Source organism: Mauremys mutica, chromosome 5 (assembly GCF_020497125.1).
Source record: "Mauremys mutica isolate MM-2020 ecotype Southern chromosome 5, ASM2049712v1, whole genome shotgun sequence".
Classification (NCBI taxonomy): domain Eukaryota; kingdom Metazoa; phylum Chordata; order Testudines; family Geoemydidae; genus Mauremys; species Mauremys mutica.
In genome coordinates this window covers 28,932,046-28,954,136 of record NC_059076.1, presented here as the reverse complement: position 1 = coordinate 28,954,136, position 22,091 = coordinate 28,932,046, and the positions used below count along the sequence as shown (strand labels likewise).

The 22,091-nt window shown below is 42.3% G+C and overlaps 1 protein-coding gene across 2 annotated transcripts in view; it reads right to left on the bottom strand.

Moving 5' to 3' along the window:
• LOC123371401 (melanopsin-like) overlaps positions 1–22,091 on the bottom strand; it is a 67,547-nt gene that overhangs the window by 5,760 nt on the left and 39,696 nt on the right. For both annotated transcript variants that reach the window (XM_045018977.1, XM_045018978.1), the window contains 4 exons: positions 20,530–20,685; positions 18,445–18,552; positions 10,824–10,998; positions 2,820–2,972 (listed from right to left, as the gene is read on the bottom strand). In XM_045018977.1, coding sequence (XP_044874912.1) covers positions 2,820–2,972; positions 10,824–10,998; positions 18,445–18,552; positions 20,530–20,685 — 592 coding nt within the window. The remainder of the gene's footprint in view (positions 1–2,819; positions 2,973–10,823; positions 10,999–18,444; positions 18,553–20,529; positions 20,686–22,091) is intronic.

Below are 22,091 nucleotides of genomic sequence, written 5' to 3'. Positions count from 1 at the left end.
AGATCAGTAGAGTGCAGGAACCCAGTCGAGGGCTACTTATCAAAACTATTTGACAGCCATCCTTCAAGGACAAAAATCAGCATAGCCTCTGATTCTTCTTGTGGAGAACAGTGTGGCCAAGTTACAGTCATTAAAATAATGAATTACAATGGGTCAAAATGTCTATGAAGAAAACCTCAGATTTCCTCCCCTCCACTTCTCTCTCAGGAAAAAAAAAGAGAAGAGATTGAATTTGGAGTTGGGGGTGTCTGGAGGGAATCCTTTAACTCTTCTTCCTCTCCACTGTCTTAGGCGTTATGTCCAGACATGGATTTAGCAAGGGAGCTTTGAAGCAAGGTGAGGTCACCCAGTTTGGGTCCATTCCTTCCAGCAGGAACTGGACATTTCAGTCACCCAGCCCTGTGACTGAGGGTTAGTTGGAGACTTCACACTCAGGGTCCTTTCCCCACTTTCTTCTACACAGAGGGTATGAGCTTCTACTGTTTCCATGGCTTCCAAAGCCAAGGCCTAAATATAGCATCTCTATATAAAACACTAGCTGCCTTCCTCACCAAGAGACAGGAACAAACTGGAGGTCTGGGCACAGAGGGCCAGATCCTCAGCTGTTGTATATCAAAGTAGCTCCACTGATTTAAGTGGAAATATGCCAATTCACACCAGGTGAGGGTTTGGCCCAGGGTGCATGACAGAGGTGGGATTTGGCACCAAATCTCTTGCTCCAATAAGTCCTTCACTGACACCTGAGGAGCAGACCTACTCATTGTCCATACTGGCTCACCAAACTACAGAACGCTGGCCTAAGTGGTGGCACTTGATCTCTGTCATCAGTGTCTTTTTTTTTGGTTTTAAAGTGATGAAACTGATTGATGTGACTTTTGCAGTGGCACCAGCGGCGGCTCCAGGCACCAGCAATCCAAGCGCATGCCTGGGGCAGCAAGCCACGGGGGGCGCCCTGCCGGACCCTGCGAGGGCAGCAGTCAGGCAGCCTTTGGTGGCTTGCCTGCGGGAGGTCCGCCAGTCTCACGGATTCGGCAGCAATTCGGTGGCGGGTACGCTGAATCTGCGGGACCAGGGACCTCCCACAGGCAAGCTGCCGAAGGCAGCCTGCCTGCTGTGCTTGGGGCAGCAAAAAAGCTAGAGCCGCCCCTGAGTGGCACCAGTTGGAATGAAAGAAAGAGAGGATTATTCTGTCAACAGAAGAAGGTATCACACCACACTAAACTATTTAATTTACCTTGCCCAAGATTCCATAAAGCGTTAATGTTACTCTGCAGCCAGCAGCAATGTTTTATTGGGCCAGATTCCCATTTACATTAAGGCCCCTTTACACTATCCTATCAGTGTAAAAGGGCCTTAAAGTAGAAACAAATTGCATTTACACTCACTTTAAGTCCATTTTACATTGCTTGAGCAGCATACATGGGCCAAAAATGTGAATGAGGATCAGGCCCATTATTTATACAGCAGCAATGGTGCGGTGGATGCTTTCACGGATGAGAGTGGAGGTCCAGGCCTCAGAGAACATGCAACCTAAACAGATAGCACGCAGATGAAGTGCAGAGATTGGATCCAAAAGCACGAGCTGACAATACCGGAAAACGTGTCAGTGATGCAATCATTCTTACGCTGTTTTATTGTTTTTTTCAAAAATTATTTTCTACTGCCTGCTTTGTCAATGCTTTATAAAGGGGAGGACTAAGGTTTTCCAGCCTTGTGGACGAAATGATATGAAAGAGACACTTGGAGGAAGAGTCAGTAGATGCATTCAGGAGTAGGGAGATCAGTTTGCTGTGATTCCTTGGATAGCTTCTCACTTAAACTATGCTGTCTCTAGAAAAAGAACCGGAGATCCAGAAGGAAAGAAAGGTGACTGAATCAGGTCACCTTCTTATGGTGTATTGTTAGTTCAGTTAGACATGTCGCAGGTACCACCATGAGGAGCTGGGTACCTACAAACCTGGGAATACTAGCCAACCTATTAGTAGGTTGGGTATTGAAAGTCTTACGCCTTTGTCTACTAAAGGTGTGGCATTGGCATATTTTTCCATGTGAGTCACAGCAATACTATATCTGAAAGTCCAGTGATACTGAAGTATTGGCAAGAGCTGATTCAGGGGTGATCTGAGGTCATCTTCCGAAGTTCCACCTCTAGAAAAGTGACACTTCTGAGAAAATGACACCAAACTGCAGTAGTTTGGTTTGTAGTTTTGTTGCATCCACAAGAGATGCTCTCAGTACTCACCATCTCCAGTTTCAGTGAGAGAAGGGGGGTAAGCTGCCAGACTTCCCCACTCTCAGGGAGAAATGGGAGTTTCTCTCTCCTCTTCCCCCTCAACAAAGATAAAACATTTTTTTAATGTATACTAAAATGAGGGTGCAAAAAAAAGTAGCTTCCACTACTTCTGAATCTGACTTGAAACCCTTATTTTGTAGCAAATGGAGTCTGCCACAACATGGAGGTGAGTTCCTTAGATTTGGGAGTGGGATGAGATCAACCAGGGCTGGAAGAGGTAAACATGCTGAGATGAAGCGGTCAGGTTCTTAAATTCATCTCCACTAATTGTGCTACAAGTCAGCATTTGATCTGGCTTTGGAATGGTAGGTTGCTTTTCCAGCAAAGGCAAAGCAGCTGGGAAAAGAGTTAAAGCATTCATAGGGCCTGTAATGGTGGGGTGGGAGAAACCTTCAAAACCACAAATACAGGTGAGGTCTTCAAGATGTATCCACCTGAGCATCAAGGTTGAATGGGTAAACCGGAGAAGACTTGCCAAAGAAAGATTATACAATAAAAACAAGAAGCAATTAAGTCCTTCTTTTACCTTTTCTTCAGTGATTGCATTGCAGCTGTGGGCCTTCAGAAGCAGTTCCCTCTTCTCCTCCTGTCTCGGACATGATGAAAAAGAGTTACTTCTGGAAGGCTGCAGTTTCTTATGAACTGGCTCCACTGGCTCAAGCTCTACGTCACTCCAAGCCTAAACACCAGGTGAGAATTATTTCAACCTGTTATAGTCTTTCTAACTTTTTAAATTTTCTTTTTCATCTGCTGGTAAGCAGGTTGCTTTTGCATGTAGACAAAACGAGAGTGTTCTAAAATGGGCCACATACCCAGCCCTGATAAATCCCCCATTAGACAAGAATTATTCCACATACTCTTGATTTTCAATCTTACTGCTCTCCTGGGACTTGTCTCTTTGGAAGCACAGACCTTGTAAAACACAGTGCATCCATTTTTACCCAGACTTTTTACTCACCTTTGATCTCTGTAGTATAGTGATGCTTGTGGCACCTAAGCATTAGATATCCAGTAGCAGAGAGAGAGAGAACAGTCTGGAATGTGGGCAGTTACTTCACTTATTTTTCCTGTGCCTCACTAGGGATGGAACTCAGTCCTGATTTGCTACAATCCAGATATTCCATTTCTGGACCTATCTTGTGCAAAGATTGCGAATCATGACAAATTATATGTTGATTTTGTGATTCAGCCAAAAGGCGGAGATCAAACTGTTTTCCACATGCACTTAAGTGAGGATTTGAAATGAGGTCCACGAAGGTGTGAAACTAATGCATGAACATCACTGGATTACTTAGTTCCCTCAGCTTTGAATAGTCTTTTCATTTTTCCTTCCTTGTATAATTAAAACTACAGATGCCATTTTATTTACATTAGAAACGGGCGCACACACAGACAAGAGAATTTGTTTGGTGAAAACAGCTACAATTCCTATTTGGTGCTGCCAACTTGTGCATTAGCAAGTGTGTTACAAAACTTCACCATGAACTGCTACCATGCAATATGCAAAAGCCACTGGGTTAAGCTTTTATTTCAAAGGGCATCTACACAGCTGAACTGAATTGGCATTTTAAAATCATGTTTCCTGTCAGTCTCTGAAAGAATAATTTCCTCTGGCAGTGTCAAATCAACACAGCACTGCATTACAACAGCAACAGCAGCGGTTTTGTTTGAGACCTATAAGCAACGGTTAGGCCAAGGCTGACACCTTTAAAGAACATTATCCCATGCCTAGAAAGGAGAATACTTTCAAAACAAAACAAAACAAAAAGACTCAACTGAGTTTATAGAAAATTAATGGTGACTAACAGAACAAAAGAAATGGCTCGCTCAGGTCAGGACACGTAAGGTGCTATAGAATGACTACAGTGAACCTCATTTAGCATCCACTGATCTACTCATCCATAAAAAAAATTTGTTGAGAGGGAAATAAAGGAGAAAATGAGAGTCAAGGAAAATGGAAAGGTGAAAGGAACAGGAGAATACGTAGGAGAGGGGAAAATAAATGAGTTAGAAGCTTTCCTTTTTTTTTTTTTAAACTCTTATTTTATCATCTCCAGAAACAACATATTTCCAGTGTCACCCTTGCATAAGCGCTATGTACAACTAGTGACTTAGGCCTTGATCTAGCAAAACACTTAAGCATGTGCTTAACTCTAAGCATGTGAGTAGTTCCAGTGACTTTGCTGGATATGTATCTTACAGCAGAAAACATACCTGCTTTTCCTGTCAGAATGCTTTATATATTTTATACAACAGCCTAGGTTTCTGAGAATAATCTTAATGCTTCCACAGAACCTCCAGGGCAATTACATTACCATCCATCCTCATGAGCAATACCTTAATGTATTATCCCTACAGTAAGAAACTTCATGGCCTGTGAGTGTAAATTAGCTCAATGGACAAAAGTTTCCACATTTTATTTACATTATAACAGAATTACTTCTCTTTTTTTTTTAACAGCTTCTGTTGCCATGGCATCTGTAGCACTGCACAATAAATACAAAAATGAGTGATTCATAGAGATGGTTCAATAAACAATTGCTGCTATGTTTCACCATGTTAAGATCCTTCATCCTAACATAGTGACAATCAGTTAAATGCCTGGTTGAACAGGGAAGCCTTAAAATTTGCCCTGAAGGTTGAAAAACTCTGGATCACATAGACTTACAGAATTTAAGATCATAGACTTACAGAATTTAAGATGAAGGAGCAAGTTCCCAAGGGACTGGTGTTCTGCAGACAATACTACTCCTGGAAAGTTCTGTTCCATTCAGCCATCGTAAAAGCACTGGAAGTAATTTTAACTGTTGCAATGAGGCATTCAGGGAGAGGCATTCTCTCAGGTAGCCCTGACCCACACCAGCTAGTGCTTTTTCAGGATAAAATGTTTGTATGCCTGCTAAAAGTTTTCATTACCTTAGCTCTGAAGCAGGAAGATTTTTTGACCACACACAAGAATCTCAAAGGGTACAGATATTCTCAGTTCAGTGTATGTGGATTTAGGTGTGTAGTTTCCTGCGGCTATGTCTGCACTAGCGTTTTTCAGACAACTGGTGCAACTCCACTGGAATCAGCTATATATGACAGATTGCTAATGTAAGGAGGGGACAGGTTTTTACTACTTTATTGTCCTGATTTTTCAGAAGACTGAAATGTTCCCAGCTCACACTCCTAAGTTAGTTTGGCTCAGGGCAGATCTAAATGACAGAGTGATAAAATGACCGTATCCTGTTTACAGAAGCAGTCACCCCATGACCTGCTACCTGTAATGGTGGGAGGTTCCACCCAAACTACTAGCGTAGGCAAAGCTTTTGTGTCAAGGACAAACCGGTGTAGAATACTATCAAACACAACTCTTAGCCTGCAAAATAACAACAGGAGAAACACTGCAGGTCGGTGATGCTATGTAACTTAACTTTTAAAATATAATAACTTAGCATCTGTTATTCTTTTACATTAAAAAGAAATTTTGCAGTAAATATATTATATAAAAGCTAGGGACAAAGGTTACCACTTATGTATTACTGAATGTATAGTTCTACAATGAAGTAGGGCTGGCGAACAATTACCAGTAGTTGTGTTCTATTATATTGTATCTGTCACCATGATATCTGAATGCCCTCCATGAGCGCATTTAGTGACAAGACTAAAGTATGTCACTTGTGGTTCTTGCCATATTCTTATTTATTTGTATTACGGTAGCATCTAGGAGCCCCAGTCACGAGCCAGGAAACCATTGTACTACATGCTGTACAGAAAAAAACAAAACAAAACAAAAAGATAGTCCCTGACCCAAAGAGTTTACAATTGAAGTTAATAGTACTGCTGAAAGTACCTCATAAGACAGAATTTTCCATTTCAGCTGGATGGCTAATTAAAATAACTGCATGGTCTGTCTGAAAGAGTTGCAAAAGCAATGGGCTTCAGACATATCTTATTCTGGTCTAGAATTTTAAATATGACAGAGAGGTTTATTTGATTGTGGTATTACCACCAGATCTTTTGTTAAGGGAAGAGACAAATCATTTCACTATCTGTTCTTAGTTTTAAAAAAAGATTTTTACAAATTAAAGGCCTGATCTTGCAATTCACAGACCATGGGCAGAGTGTTTTGCAGTACAGAACCCTACTGACTTCAGTGGGGCTCTAAGCAGACGCAGCACTCTGTCTGTGCTTTCAATTGCAGAATCAAACCTAGGTGTCCATCATGGATTTAAAGAGAACAAAGAACATAAGCTGCACTTAATGTCAAATATTTGGATTTACAAAGGATTAATATAGACCTAGCTTGAGCGCAAAATGATGGCCAGTCAATTTAGTCTAGAGCTCCAATTAACAAATATTTTGACTACTCTTAAGTGGTTTTCAGGACTGGTTGGAATGTGAGAGGAGAGGAGCATATGTGTACATAAGAACGGCCGTACCGGGTCAGACCAAAGATCGATCTAGCCCAGTATCCTGTCTACTGACAGTGGCCAATGGCAGGTGCCCCAGAGGGAGTGAAACTAAGAGGCAATGATCAAGTGATCTCTCTCCTGCCATCCATCTCCATCCTCTGACAAACAGAGGCTAGGGACACCATTCCTTACCCATCCTGGCTAATAGCCCTTTATGGACTTAACCACCATGAAATTATCCAGTTCTTTTTTAAACGCTGTTATAGTCCTAGGCTTCACAACCTCCTCAGGTAAGGAGTTCCACAAGTTGACTGTGCGCTGCGTGAATAACTTCCTTTTATTTGTTTTAAACCTGCTGCCTATTAATTTCATTTGGTGACCCCTAGTTCTTGAATAAGTAAATAACTTTTCCTTATCCACTTTCTCCACATCACTCATGATTTTATATATTTCTATCATATCCCCCCTTAGTCTTCTCTTTTCCCAGCTGAAGAGTCCTAGCCTCTTTAATCTTTCCTCATATGGGATCCCCTCCAATCCCCTAATCATTTTAGTTGCCCTTTTCTGAACCTTTTCTAGTGCCAGTATATCTTTTTTGAGATGAGGAGACCACAGCTGTATGCAGTATTCGAGATGTGGGCGTACCATCTCGTATGTATGTGTAAAACATAGGTGGATTTGCACTGTGTTAGAAAGTGCGTAGGAATGATTTCTTCCAATGCTTGATGCTAACCTTGCTAATTGTATTCACAGCAACCAAACACAACTTTTCTTTTAGTGCTTATGAAGTTGCACAGTAGTTCAATGTGTGCATGGGAGTGGGGCAATTCCCTTTGATAGGTGACCAGAAATCTATAACAAAAGGTTTTGTGATCCCTCTGCCCCCTTGATTGGGATTTCTTCAATTTGCCAGTGAGTATTTTCTTTTTACTCATGTATGTTTATTTTACCATCAGTTTACAAAACAGTTGTTTAAAAATCTTTCTAGTGCTGGGATCAGTTGACTGAGAAGCAGGATCTCACATTTCTAAAGGTGGACTGGAAAATAAAGTAGAAAATACAGTGCTATATTTCCAGTTTCTACTCAGACATTTACAGCTTGAAACTGTTGCAAATCAATTGGTGAACTGGCAGGGGCGGCTCTACAAATTTGGCCGCCCCAAGCAGTCATGCCCGGGAGACGCCCCCGAGCCGCGGGAGCAGCGGACCTCCCGCGGGCATGACTGCGGAGGGTCCGCTGGTCGCGCGGCTCGGCTGGACCTCCCGCAGCTGCGGGCGGTTCGCTGGTCCGGCGGCTCTGGTTGAGCTGCCACAGGTATGCCTGCGGGAGGTCCAGCCGAGCCGCGGGACCAGCGAACCGTCCACAGTCATGCCTGCGGGAGGTCCACTGGAGCCGCCTGCCGAGCGTCCCCTCCGCAGTCATGCCTGCGGCAGGTCCGCTGCTCCCGGGGCTCCGGTGGACCTCCCGCAGGCATGACTGCGGCAGGTCCGCCGGCCCAGCCTGCCGCCCCCCCGGGAAAGGGCCGCCCCAGGTGGGTGCTTGCCCCGCTGGGCTCTGGAGCCGGCCCTGTGAACTGGGAAACAGAGTATTACTATGAATAATTATGAAAATTCGGTATTTATTTGCTTTCTGAGAAGTAACACTATGTAGTAGAAGAAAGTCATTCAGGTGGCTTAATAAAACAGAATGGACAGTTTTTGATCAAGTTTCTGAATACTTTATGTTCTAACCTGTGGGGAAAAGAATCATCTTCAAGGCAGATTTGTCATGCTCCTTGGTTTTGTTGATGTTCATCAACGCACTTCCTAGATCATACTGTTTTTTCAAAATCTATCTTATCGGAAGGATTTAAAGCATCTCTTTTGAAATTTGGCTACTTGGTCATGTTATTTTGACTCTGTTATTAGTACTCTGAAATAAGTAGCTTGCAAGTGACACACTACACATCCGTGAGTCCTCATCCTTGCCTAGACTGTAGTCTTCCAGCCCAAAGGACAGCCAAAGGGTAAAAGCCTAACTTACTCTTAGTTCAACCTGTCACAATGATTATTATCTTTATAAATGTTCTAGATGATAGTTTGAGCTGAGTGAACTTTCTTATGCTGGATCAGCACAGTGTGAAAGAGCTGAATAGAGTAGGGCCCTAGAGAGGGCTAGCATTGGCTGAGCGCATCCCCTATGCCAGTGTTTCCCAAACTTGGGACGCCGGTTGTGTAGGGAAAGCCCCTGGCTGGCTGGGCCGGTTTGTTTACCTGCCATGTCCACAGGTTTGGCCGATCACAGCTCCCACTGGCCGTGGTTTGCTGCTCCAGGCCAATGGGGGTTGCAGGAAGTGGTGGCCAGTATGTCCCTCGGCCCATGCCATTTCCAGTTGCTCCCATTGGCCTGGAGCAGCGAACCACGGCCATTGGGAGCCATCATCGGCCGAACCTGTGGATGCGGCAGGTAAACAAACCATCCCGGCCCGCCAGGGGCTTTTCCTACACAAGCGGTGTCCCAAGTTTGGGAAACACTGCCCTATGCAGACCACTGATGTGCTGAGTAATGCCCTAATAGGCACAGTGTCAATGCATAAGAGGCTGACTTTTCAGAAGTTGGGGGGAATGGTAAGAAGTCAGTCTGGGGGATAGCAGCAAAGAGTCCTGTGGCACCTTATAGACTAACAGATGTATTGGAGCATGAGCTTTCGTGGGTAAATACCCACTTCGTCAGATGCATGTAGTGGAAGTTTCCAGAGGCAGGTATATATATGCAAGCAAGAATCAGGCTGGAGATAACGAGGATTGTAGTTGGCTAGCCATTCACAGTCTTTGTTTAATAGCAGAGGGGCATTGCTGGCATATGATGGCCCACAGACAACCCGCCAACCTGAAGCATATTCTCACCAGTAACTACACACCGCACCATAGTACCTCTAACTCAGGAACCAATCCATGCAACAAACCTTGATGCCAACTCTGCCCACATATCTACATCATCACAGGACCTAACCAGATCAGCCACATCATCACCGGTTCATTCACCTGCACATCCACCAGTGTAATATACACCATCATATGCCAGCTATGCCCCTCTGCTATGTACATCAGCCAAATTGGACAGTCCCTACGTAAAAGGATAAATGGACACAAATCAGATATTAGGAATGGCAATATACAAAAACCTGTAGGAGAACACTTCAATCTCCCTGGACACACAACAGCAGATTTAAAGGTAGCCATCCTGCAGCAAAAAAACTTCAGGACCAGACTTCAAAGAGAAACTGCTGAGCTCCAGTTCATCTGCAAATTTGACACCATCAGCTCAGGATTAAACGAGGACTGTGAATGGCTAGCCAACTACAAAAGCAGTTTCTCCTCCATTGGTTTTCACACCTCAACTGCTAGAAGAGGGCCTCATCCTCCCTGATTGAACTAACCTCGTTATCTCCAGCCTGATTCTTGCTTGCATATATATACCTGCCTCTGGAAATTTCCACTACAAGCATCCGATGAACCGGGTATTCACCCACGAAAGCTCATGCTCCAATACGTCTGTTAGTGTATAAGGTGCCACAGGACTCTTTGCTGCTTTTACAGATCCAGACTAACATGGCGACCCCTCTGAGTCTGGGGGATGAGAGTCCCCAAGGGAACTTTTTATTTTTAGTACTAATCTGTCTGGTCCTACGGATATGAAGCCTACAAGGCCTGGGCTCTATTGAATTTTACCTGACAGATAAAGTGTTAAAAGGCTGAGAGCATTAATTTTCATAATTTAACTAAAAAAATACATTTTTGTAATTAATGTGAATTTAATGTGTGTGATTTTTCCACATAAAATCCCTCTGCACTGTCACAGTTATACCCCAGGCAGAGCACCAGCTGCTACGACGCCCAAGATTCCACTTCTACGAAACAACCACATTGGAATGCATGGTAAAAGTTGGATAAATAAATCAAACGATAATATTCCTGAACCACAGACAGTGATTACTCCCATACAGAAACAACTTTATTCTTCCAAGGCTTTCAGAAACAGATGCCAAAGTATGACTTTGGATACGTTTTTAGAGAATTAACTGGGGACCTGACTTGTTTCAGACAGGCAAGTTTTATACGCAATTTCCTCCATGGAAATAAGAAATACTTACTGCTTCTCCAGTGGAAACTGATGAAACACAACTACTCTTGTTCCTGGAGGCAAAAGAGCGACGGCTGGAGACAGAGGCCCTGAATGATGATTCATTTATAGAACCTGATGAGAGATCGCTCTTTGATATCCGTATAAAAAATCGCAAGCAGGGAACAGCACTGTGAATGGTTTTCCTGAAGGGGAACAGGAGAGTAAAAGTTACAAGCCACATAAGGAGGGAGGGATAGCTCAGTGGTTTGAGCATTGGCCTGCTAAACCCAGGGTTGTGAGTTCAGTCCTGGGGGCCACTTAGGGATCTGGAGCAAAAAATTGGTCCTGCTAGTGAAGGCTGGACTTGATGACCTTTCAAGGTCCTTTCCAGTTCTAGGAGATTGGTATATCTCCAGTTATTACCTTTATAACACCACAAATACTAGCAGCACTGTTTGGAAAATGATCTGACAGAAATTCTCTCTTGGTAATCTCAGTATAGCTTTTGTTTTGTTGTATAAAGATTAAAGATTACTTGGAAGTAGCTTGTTAGGGCTCACATGAACTGTTAACAAGACAAAAGGAAAGACATCACATGGATTCAGCGGCTTTAAACCAAAAGGATTTAGAGGATGCATGGATGAGTAGTGAGAATTGAAAATACAATCAATTTTTAGTAATATGTTCAACTTAAAAAATGATTAGTTGTTCATTTAATTGCAAATAAAGGATTAATACTGCAAACATACAAAGCTATTTAACCATAAGGGGTCAGATTCTGTCCTGTGATGACATCTGTTCTGTGCACAGGAGAAGGGGAGCAGCACTGGGGAGCCAGTTATTTATTTGTATCATGGTAGTATCTAGAAGCCTCAGTCACAGACCAGGACCTTAATGTGCTAGGCAACGTACAAACACAGAACAAAAAGATGCTTACAGTCGACAAGCATTTACAATCTGCACAATGTTTAGTAGCAATCTAAGGGCCTGTCTACACAGCATGGCAATGCACACTAGACAGAGTCGGATTATGGATGTTTGGGGCCCTGGGCCAGAGCAACTGCCCCCCCCCCTTCCCTGGCGCTCATGCAGGGGAAATAGGGTTGGGGCACAAGGGTTTCCCCCGTCCTCCCAGCACTCCTGTTGGGGAGTGGAACTGGCAGGAGTGCCAGGCAGGCGGGCAGAGTGGGGCAAGCCCCCGTGCCCCAACCCCCTGCAGGAGCATCTGGTGGATGGGCAGGCACAGGAGGTCAGGGCGTGGGAGAGCCCATTTTTCTGGGGACCCCCTAATTGGCCAGGGCGCCTGGGCATGGGCCCCATTGGCCCAGTGGCTAATCTGCCACAGACACTAAAAGGGTATGAATCTAAAGTGCACCGATGTGTTGTGCACAAACAAGCCTGTAGAGACCTGCTGGCACGAACTAAAAGTTCCCCAGCATGCTGGCATAGCATGGGGCCAGTTAGGATACATGTACACTGCAAAAAAAAAAAAAAAAAGCCTGTAGCCCCGAGTGTCAGAGACCATGTCCATTTACCTGGGCTTGCAGGACTAAAACTTGCAGTATGACATTTGAGATCAGACTGGTGCCTGGGTTCTGAAACCCACTGTCCTCATGAGGTTTCAGAGCCCAGGATGTAGCCCGAACCTGAACATCTACACTGCAATTTTGTACCCATCAGCATGAGCCCCATGAACCTGAGTTAGCTGACCCAGGCCAACTGCAGCCCTGCCGCATGTCTTTGTTGCAGTGTAGCCATACCCTTCGTGTGCAACGCATTGGCGTGCTTCAGAATTCACAACCCTCTCATGCACATTGCTGCACCATGCAGACAGGCCTTAAGTAACAGTTATGGGTCTCTGAGTTTTTGGGCTGATCTGTGCTGGCCCAGCCCCAGCATAAATTAGAGCAGCCTAGGGGGCTCCACTAATCCACGCCAGTTGGCTACACTCCACAAGGGACCATATGCCAGTTGAAAACTGGCAGATGAGAATAGGCAGAGCCCTCTGGTCCTTTGCCCAACCACCCCCACTCCCTGTGATGTGGTGGTCAGTTGGCACAGGAGCCAGGCATGTTGACTTGAAGCCAACTGATGGTTCTTCCTTGCTGAGGGAATTCTCAGCTGGTTAGCAATGACTAGATTCCAGCTCCTTGAGGCTCCCCGTGTTGTGCAAAGCAGATGGTTCAAGGGCAGAGAATCTGGCCCAATTCCTTTGTACTTGGTATAATAAATCTACAACCTCATATCACTCCAGATTAATTCTAGTGCAATCAACAAAATACCAGCAAATATTGCTACAGACAATGAATAAGATAGGACAAGCCACACATACAATGGACAACCACTACTGCTCTGTGCACTTGTGAATCACATATCAGTGAAGGAAGCAAAAAACATATATTAAACTCCAGAAGCACATGTTAGAGCTGGATGAATATTGCAACAACAACAAAAAATTGCTTCAACATTAATTCAACTTTTTAAACAAATTTATGAACAACTTTGCATGCAGGAATGTGTGAGGAAATAGTGACTTTTCAGCACTCTCCCATCACTATTCAGTAACTAAAGCTGGTGGCAACCTGTTTATTAGAAACTGGAGCTACATGAACTGCACTAGCTGCCTGTGAATTTCCAGGAAGAATTTAAGGTCTATTCTAAACTTCAAAAGACCTGAATGGGTTTAGGACCAGGTTATCTGGGAGACCACCTGTGCCATTCTTCTCTCTTCAGCTGCCATCAGGACACACTGCAAAACCAAGCTTTTTCTTGGGGCATGTGAGGAACAGGTGTATTGAGGAACAGGATTTATAATAATGCTAGTCTTCTGGAGGTGATTAGAATGGGACATTGAAGCTAATGGATTTTGAAGTGTGCTGTCATAATTTTAAAATTTAAAATGGATGCAGCTTGTGATGGGTACTTACTGGATGATGATTTTACTGTAAATTGAAATAAAATAATCAAATTTCATTTATTGAGTACTCGCAAAGAACTACTTGAGAATAAGCTATAGACCAAAACTACTTCATGGAAGTTATTTGATGAATAATTTTGAACAAATCCATTTGAGAACATTGTGATCTGCTTGATGATGATAAACACATAAAGGAATTTTTTTTCATTTGTTTTGAATGAATCAATCAATCATTTAAAAAAATCCCTTCAAATCACAGTGAAAGTAATAGCAATAATTCTAAAATGAAATGAATGCTAAACTTTTTTTATTAAGTAATATTTGTTTAGTTTTGTGTACAGTTTTTCTCCATATTTAGTGGTTTTCAAAAAATTTGTTATTTCCAGTGATCTCTATCATGGAGAGATGGTTTATTCCAGGCCATCAGAATGAACATGCAAATTTCAAGTCAAGTCAAACTACAGCTTATTGTACTGGCATAGAGAAAAATGATGAGATGTATTAGGAAATGTAGCTGTTCACATCTCAAGTGAAGCTGGTTGAAAAATGAACAACATTTTGCAAAAAAGAATAATTTTTTTTCATTGACACTTCAAACAAAAATATCTGACAAAAATTTTAAAATTTGAACTAGATGTAATATTGAGATCCTGATTTAACAGCAAGATAATTCTGGATATAAAATCATCATTTGAAATTGATTGAACTCCTAGTAATGCAATAATGACTAAGTCAGTGTTTGGATAGTGCCTTTTCAGCAGGTATCTGCAGTTAAAAAGTTCTAGGAATAAACACCTGATCAATCCAACTAATGAACTTCCACAGGATTTACTGGACCTTAGCAAGGCTAAAAAGAACACACATGCCATGATTATTAAAGAAGTTGCTGATGTTGCTATGACTGTAATTGGAATCAGCACTATTTCCTCTATTATATGCAGTCATTTTTTTGGCTTACCTATTTACAATATATTTTTACAGTATGTTTCCTTTCGTTGATTACTTTTTAAATTCATCCCACTACCAACAGCAATTCTCAGCACAAGGAAACGTCCTGCACTGTGAGCATCACACTATCATTTTGAACTGCGTGTGAACTCTTTAGTTCACTATTCCTGAACTCTCTGACTCATGTGTACCATCCAAACCTATCAAAGTCAAAAAGGGAAAAGTTGGTTTCACTCAAATCAGAAGATCAAAGACAAAATTGTTTTGTTTTGTTCATAGTCAAAAACTGAACAAAATGTCTCATCTTTGTGATATTTAGAGTTGGATGGATGATTTGATTAATCCGACCCATTTCACTGTTCGTGAATTATCCATAAACAGACTTTGATATTGGAATATTTGCTCATTAGTCAGACTTATTGGGGAATGATATATGCATATATATTTCCATCAATGGACTGCTTGTAAACTATTCATTGTGTTGATTTATTCGCTATTCGTAACTTTCTATTTGGTCTGCATGATTCATTCTCCTAAGTGACATAATATTGCTTCTACTCTCTGACTGGACGATTCTCAGACCCATAAAGTGCTTTCATAAGGATTTCATGAACACTTCTGGTGTCAGAAGTCACGGAAATACAGATGGGAAAGAAGGGATGGGATTTTTAAAAGTGCTCAGTGGTAGCCTAACTTTGTTCCTATTTAAACAAATGGAACATTTCCACTAACTTCAAAGAGAATAAAATTAAGCCAATGCTGAGCACATTTGAAAAGTCCCTGCCACATAATATTTTGGTTCAGGAATTCTACTCAATATACAAAGACTTTCAGAAGCAGTTCCTACAGTATAGTGCTTATTTAGGGAACAGTAATTTATTTCTTTACAAACATAAAATATAAATATGAAATCATGGAAAAAAATAACTTTGGGTCAGAAATTCCAGCTTCATACTATACTTTCCTCTATTTCCACAAACCACTGGAGGCTGGTGACTTCTGAAAGTAGACAGGGAGATCTGACATATTCCCTCTAAGCAGTCTGGGAAGATGCCCACTACAAAAAAGATATTGGCAATTTTTGATTCTTCAGTAGTTCTTTATTTTTAAGAGTTATGTTTCCGATAGGAGATAAACTCCCTCTCCGTGTATTTCTCTCTGCTCCAGGCTTTCAATAGTTTGGTGCCCATAGGCAGAGAAATGAGCGCAGAAAAGCTAGTCATCTCTAGTGAAAACCAATTAAGATGTCAAGTGGTACAAACATTTTTACTATACACTCAAGACATTTGACAGTCTTCTGAAATTAAGCAGGAAATCATAATGTTGGGGTGCAAAATTGTCTGATTTGGAGTTTAATTTTCAGAAAAATATTTTCTCATTTTTATATGAATCTTTTTTCCCCAATATCTTAATTAATTACATATCAGATATTCAAAGTAATTAACTATCTGGGTTTTCCCAGCATCCAACTGTGGGAAAAAAAATCAGAGCTCCAAATGACACAATGTTGCAATTTCCCCCTCTACTGACAATAAAATCTTATAGACAATTTACACTGCCATCTAGTGGTACAATTCTTTATATATTTACCATCACCTCACACATTTACTTTGTTCAAAGGCTTGCTATTATATATACAGTCGCTTTGCAAGAGATACTCCTTGAAAGAATTGTTGGCGAGTCATGTGAAATAATGAAAAACAGTTATGGTTAGAAGAAATTCTCCTTCTAAAAAGTCACATATTTTCTGTTGAAAATAGGTATTTGGACAGAAAGTTGTGTGAAAAAGAAGTGTTTTCACAGGATTCTTAGAAATCAAACTTTTTAGCACTTTTACGGGTGTAAATCACTCCTGAACTCTTTCCTACCACGTTAGAAAACAAACCAGAAAAGAATAGTGAGCAGAAAAATATACAATGGAATCTTCTGCTTTCCACATCCCAATTTGATAGAAAAAATATCATTGCAATCCCATTCCAATTTAGGGTTTGTTTTCAGTTTTCATGGTCCTCTTCTTTTAGCCATGGAGATGAATCTTGTGTTGATGGATATAACACAGGCTAAATATCTTTGAAATTTCTGCATTTGAGCTAGTGCTTGATCTTGGTTATATCTGTTTGTAGTAGGCAAAATCTAAGTGGCCATCAGCCAGCGAGCTTTCCCACAGTTAGCTGGAACAATTATACAATATCCGACATAATCATTGATGACAATCAGCCATATTGGGTGTCCTTGGACCCACGCCATCATTAAGGCCAGTGGTCTATCTGGAATGAAATTTCACAGCAACTCTCAGGAAAGCCTCTGGCTTAAAGGAAGCCCAAGGCTTAACCTGCTGCTGGAAAATGCCGTGCAAGTATGTGCTAGTTTGATACCATTCAGCTGGACACCTCACTAGCCCTGGGGTTTAGTGCTTTTTAATATCTTTTGAGACTATACCACTGAAAGACTCCAGCCGTTTGATACATTTTGTCTTGTATAAGATGAGGCAGTGCTTTTGCGGAACAGACTCCTTTCAGACTGCTAAAGGATTTTCAGTATTTTAAAAAAATCACCTATTATGGAACAGCAGTGTTTCAACCATTTACAAATCAAAGACCAGATTAATGACCTTTACGAAAAGCATGATGTGTGCTTCCCAGGTTTTTCCTATGGTAACAGGGGAGGAACAAGTTGGATCTTATGGGAACTTTGTGGAGGCCATGAAGGAGTCACTAATGGAGATTGTAACAGGCCCTGTGCTGAGAAGTGAAGAATGTCTGGTCTTTTGGAAGTCTGCCTAAGATTTATCACATTATCCCTCCACCCACTCCTAAGTACTACCCTAACCCACATGCGCCTCTCTCCAATTAGTCTCACTCTAATTTTTTGGGTGTCCCCATCCATGTGACTGGGTAAAATCCTTCCCTTTGCCCCCCCCTCCCACCATATCACCTACATAACGTTCTCATCTTTATGGGAATGGATGGTCACTATACCCCCTCAACCCCTGGTTCACTGAGGTCAGAGGTGGTGGGTAAAACAGAATTCAAATACTTCAGCACAGAAACCCATAAACCAGTTGTGAAGGAACCAGCAAGGAAATAAACAGGAGAAAAAGAAATAAATCAGGAAACAATTCACAACAATCACACAGCAGATTTGCTGCACTTAGGTATACTGGGATTTCAAAAAGCAAGATGGCATAGCACAAATAGTCCATCCTCATTCAGAAAATTCATGGGTGCAGGAAGGAGATGCAGGGGTTATGGGTGAAGGGAGCACAGGGCAGAGGTTAGGGGCGCAGGAGGGGAGTGGAGGGGTTATGGGTGAAGGGGGCACAGTGCAGGGCTTAGGGGTGCAGCTGGGGAGTGGAGGGGCTATGGGTGAAGGGGGGAAAAGTGCAGGGGTTTGGGGCACAGCAGGGGAATGTAGGGGTTGGAGTGAAGGGAACATAGTGTAGGGGTTAGGAGTGCAGGAGGGGGGCAGGGTTTGGGGCTCAGAAGGGCGGCAGGGCCATCTGCACATTACCTTGATATTGGTGCACATAACAAAATTCATTCCGCACATGGATGAAAAATATTAGTGAACATTGTGCAATTGCAATAACTTCTTTATCCTGCGGCCCACATTTTACAGCTATTGGGCCATATACACCACTGACAAAAAGGGGGCACAGCTCTATTGATTTCAATGGCACTGTGCCCACTTACTCCTGCAGTGAAGTGCCCTCCATAGACGGGATTATTATTAATGTGTACATTTGTATGTGTACTGACAGACAATTGCACTGTGTTTACTGTACCTGTATCTTGGGTGAATTATTGCATAGATGATAGGGTTGTAGATTGCAGAAGCTTTGGCGATAACAGCTGGCACAGATTTAGAATATGGAGTTAGAGTGTTGCCATGGCTAAAATTAAACAAAAACAAAACACAAAAGGTATTTAATGGATGTGTGTTAACTAAATTACCAAAACATACTACTCTTTCTTGATTGACTATGTGCTGTGATGGTCTGACAACAAATAGCTTTGAAAAGTTAATTTGTTTCAGTGCATTCCTTGCTGACACTAAGACTACCATGATTTGGTGCCTTACTGGTTACATTTACTTGGAGAAGCTGAATGGCCATCAACCAATGACTTTTCTGTTTCTAAGAATGACAAGCACCCAGAACACACACAATCACTTCTTTCTCTGTTGTTCTGCTAGTCAGAAGCAGGCCAAGAGATTATTAATGTGGAGAACAAGATAGGCATGGAATGGTAATAAAAATCGATTCAGAATGAAAATCTCATATTGCCACCCCATAGTATCAATTTCATTCTGCACACCAAAGGACATCAAGGAGACTGAAATTCCAGTGTCCGAAAAGAAAGGAGCATGAAAAAGCGGAAGTGGGCTGAGATCAGCTTTAGCTGTTTTTGCCTCAAATTCTCCCAGCTGCTAAGAGGAGTCTAATTTCCATTAATCATGTAACTCCTACTAATATCAGTGAAGCTGAATGTGCATCAACAGGGGAAGAGGTCCCCCTACAGGGGAGAGCTGGGAACGGGAGGAGGACATGAGCTCTGAATTTAAAAAGGTGCGTAAAAAAGCCTCTTGACTCTCTCTCTCTACTGGTCACTTCTTGAGGAGGGGGATTCTTGAGAGATCAGATGTGAGGAGAGTGATCATCTGCTGAGATGTCTAGGATTACTCTGCATAAAGTCAGAATACACACACACACAAAGCAGCATGAAGGAAGTGAAAACAAAAATCTGTGCTCAGGAAAAAAAAGCACACAAAGTTTCATGTAAGAAATGAAATAGACACTAGCTATTCTTGTTCTCTCTTTATTCAAAGGGCTATCCTGAGGAATGAGATATCACCTTTAATCTGGTGTCTATTTTAACTCCTTTTAAAAGGAAGATGAACTTCTTATGGGTAGCAAAGAATCCTGTGGCACCTTATAGACTAACAGACGTTTTGCAGCATGAGCTTTCGTGGGTGAATACCCACTTCTTCAGATGCAAGTGGTGGAAATTTCCTGGGGCAGGTATATATAAGCAAGCAAGAAGCAAGCTAGAGATAACGAGGTTAGATCAATCAGGGTGGATGAGGCCCTGTTCTAGCAGTTGAGGTGTGAAAACCAAGGGAGGAGAAACTGGTTCTGTAATTGGCAAGCCATTCACAGTCTTTGTTTAGTCCTGAGCTGATGGTGTCAAATTTGCAGATGAACTGGAGCTCAGCAGTTTCTCTTTGAAGTCTGGTCCTAAAGTTTTTTTGCTGTAGGATGGCCACCTTAAGATCTGCTATTGTGATCCTGGCCACACAATAGCAGATCTTAAGGTGGCCATCCTACAGCAAAAAAACTTTAGGACCAGACTTCAAAGAGAAACTGCTGAGCTCCAGTTCATCTGCAAATTTGACACCATCAGCTCAGGACTAAACAAAGACTGTGAATGGCTTGCCAATTACAGAACCAGTTTCTCCTCCCTTGGTTTTCACACCTCAACTGCTAGAACAGGGCCTCATCCACCCTGATTGATCTAACCTCGTTATCTCTAGCTTGCTTCTTGCTTGCTTATATATACCTGCCCCAGGAAATTTCCACCACTTGCATCTGAAGAAGTGGGTATTCACCCACGAAAGCTCATGCTGCAAAACGTCTGTTAGTCTATAAGGTGCCACAGGATTCTTTGCTGCTTCTACAGAACCAGACTAACACGGCTACCCCTCTGATACTTGACTCCTTATGGGTGACACCACTGATTATAGTTAAATCTCATTTACAATCCATGGAGGAGTCAGATTTCTGTGAAATATCTCAGGGCAGCTTCAGGCTAGATCACTTGCTCCTCATTACTAACTTATCTTGACTAAGGGCCACCAGATTTCTACTTACCCCGCCCATGCAATCATGGTGACACAAGCATATGGAGACCAAGACAAGACAAACACAACGATGACCACAAAAGCAATTTTTGCCAGCTTCCATTCATTCTTCATGGAATGCGAGAGGTAGGATTTACGACCATAGGACCCTAGCTTCTGAACATCCCTGTGAGAAGAAGAACAAGGGAAGTCACCCAGTGTAAGAAAACATTTGGTACAAGATGCACAATGCATTATTAACAATAAATAAAATGGAGCACACACTTTCATCTTTCCCTGCCCTAATATACTCAGTTATTTAATATCTTAAGGATAAAGATCTTACTCTGCTACACCCTGCAAAGGGGAGTAAACATGCAAAATGGCCTCAAAACAGCCAAAAGGAGTAAGCAGGAAGAGAGACACTGCCTCCGTGACATGCTCACTCTTTGTCCTCAAGAACAGCCCAGATGGGGCTGTGCAGTTCTGAGGGATGGGGCTAACACAGCTGGGGAGTAGCATAGTCCTTTTGGACCAGTAGCGAATGAGCAGAAAATCCCACTCCTTGCCCTCTGCGACAGTGCCAGAGGCACAAGGAGGTTACTCATTTCCTTGAGGAGCCATGCTGCCAGGGTTGGGTGGGAGGCCAGACAGCAGAGCTGTCATCAGGGCTGATCTCATCTCTGGGGATTCCATGTATTACACATGGATTCACTCCTCACAAGGGCAGCGCTCCTTGCTGCCTACACACTACCACTGACTCCTCCTTGTCTCTTGAGGAGATGATGTCAAATGAACTCCACAGATTCCAACTCACTGAGCCAGGTATATTGGTATTGTATGCTGGCACGTAATGTTTAAGGGGGCTATTTTACACTCCTGCAGGTTTATCCATCGGACAGTGGTATTTGAGCCAATGAGAGATGACATTATTTTTGCTTAGAGATATTTTTTGGAGATCATGGTTTAGCTGCAGATATTCTGAAGGAATCATTAATACAAGCCTGGAGAAATTCTCACAGCTATTGTGCGGGGATTCTTCAGATACCATCATCACTTTTTTATGCCAGCAAAATCAACTAATATCCTGCAATTTATAGTAAACTGGTCTGACAGGATTTAGCATAAAAACAAACAAATTTTAGTGAAGATTTACTTAAAAAGGAAGGCCACTATGCAAATCAGCACTGTGATGAGCTGCTTCCATAAAATGATAATACACAAATAGATGCACTATGGAAGAAGCCTGCAGAAGACACTGTGTTGGCAAGTAGAATACATATTCAATTCTTGCAGCGGCCATGCTGAATGCTCATATGTAGTGATATTGCTTAAAGGACCAAGTTACCATTCCTTGTTATCAAATTTGCAATTGCCGAGAGCATTCACAACCCCCTATTCAGAAAAGCACACAAGCAAGTGCTTAACTGTAAGCACCTATGCAAGTCGATCCCTATTCAGCAAAGCTTCTTAACCATGTGCTCAAGTCTCATTGTAGTCGATGGGGGTTAAACATGTGTTTAAAGTTAGGCATGGAATTAGTTACTTTGCTGAAACAGGGCAACAGGGCTTGATCCCATTCAGGTCAGTAGA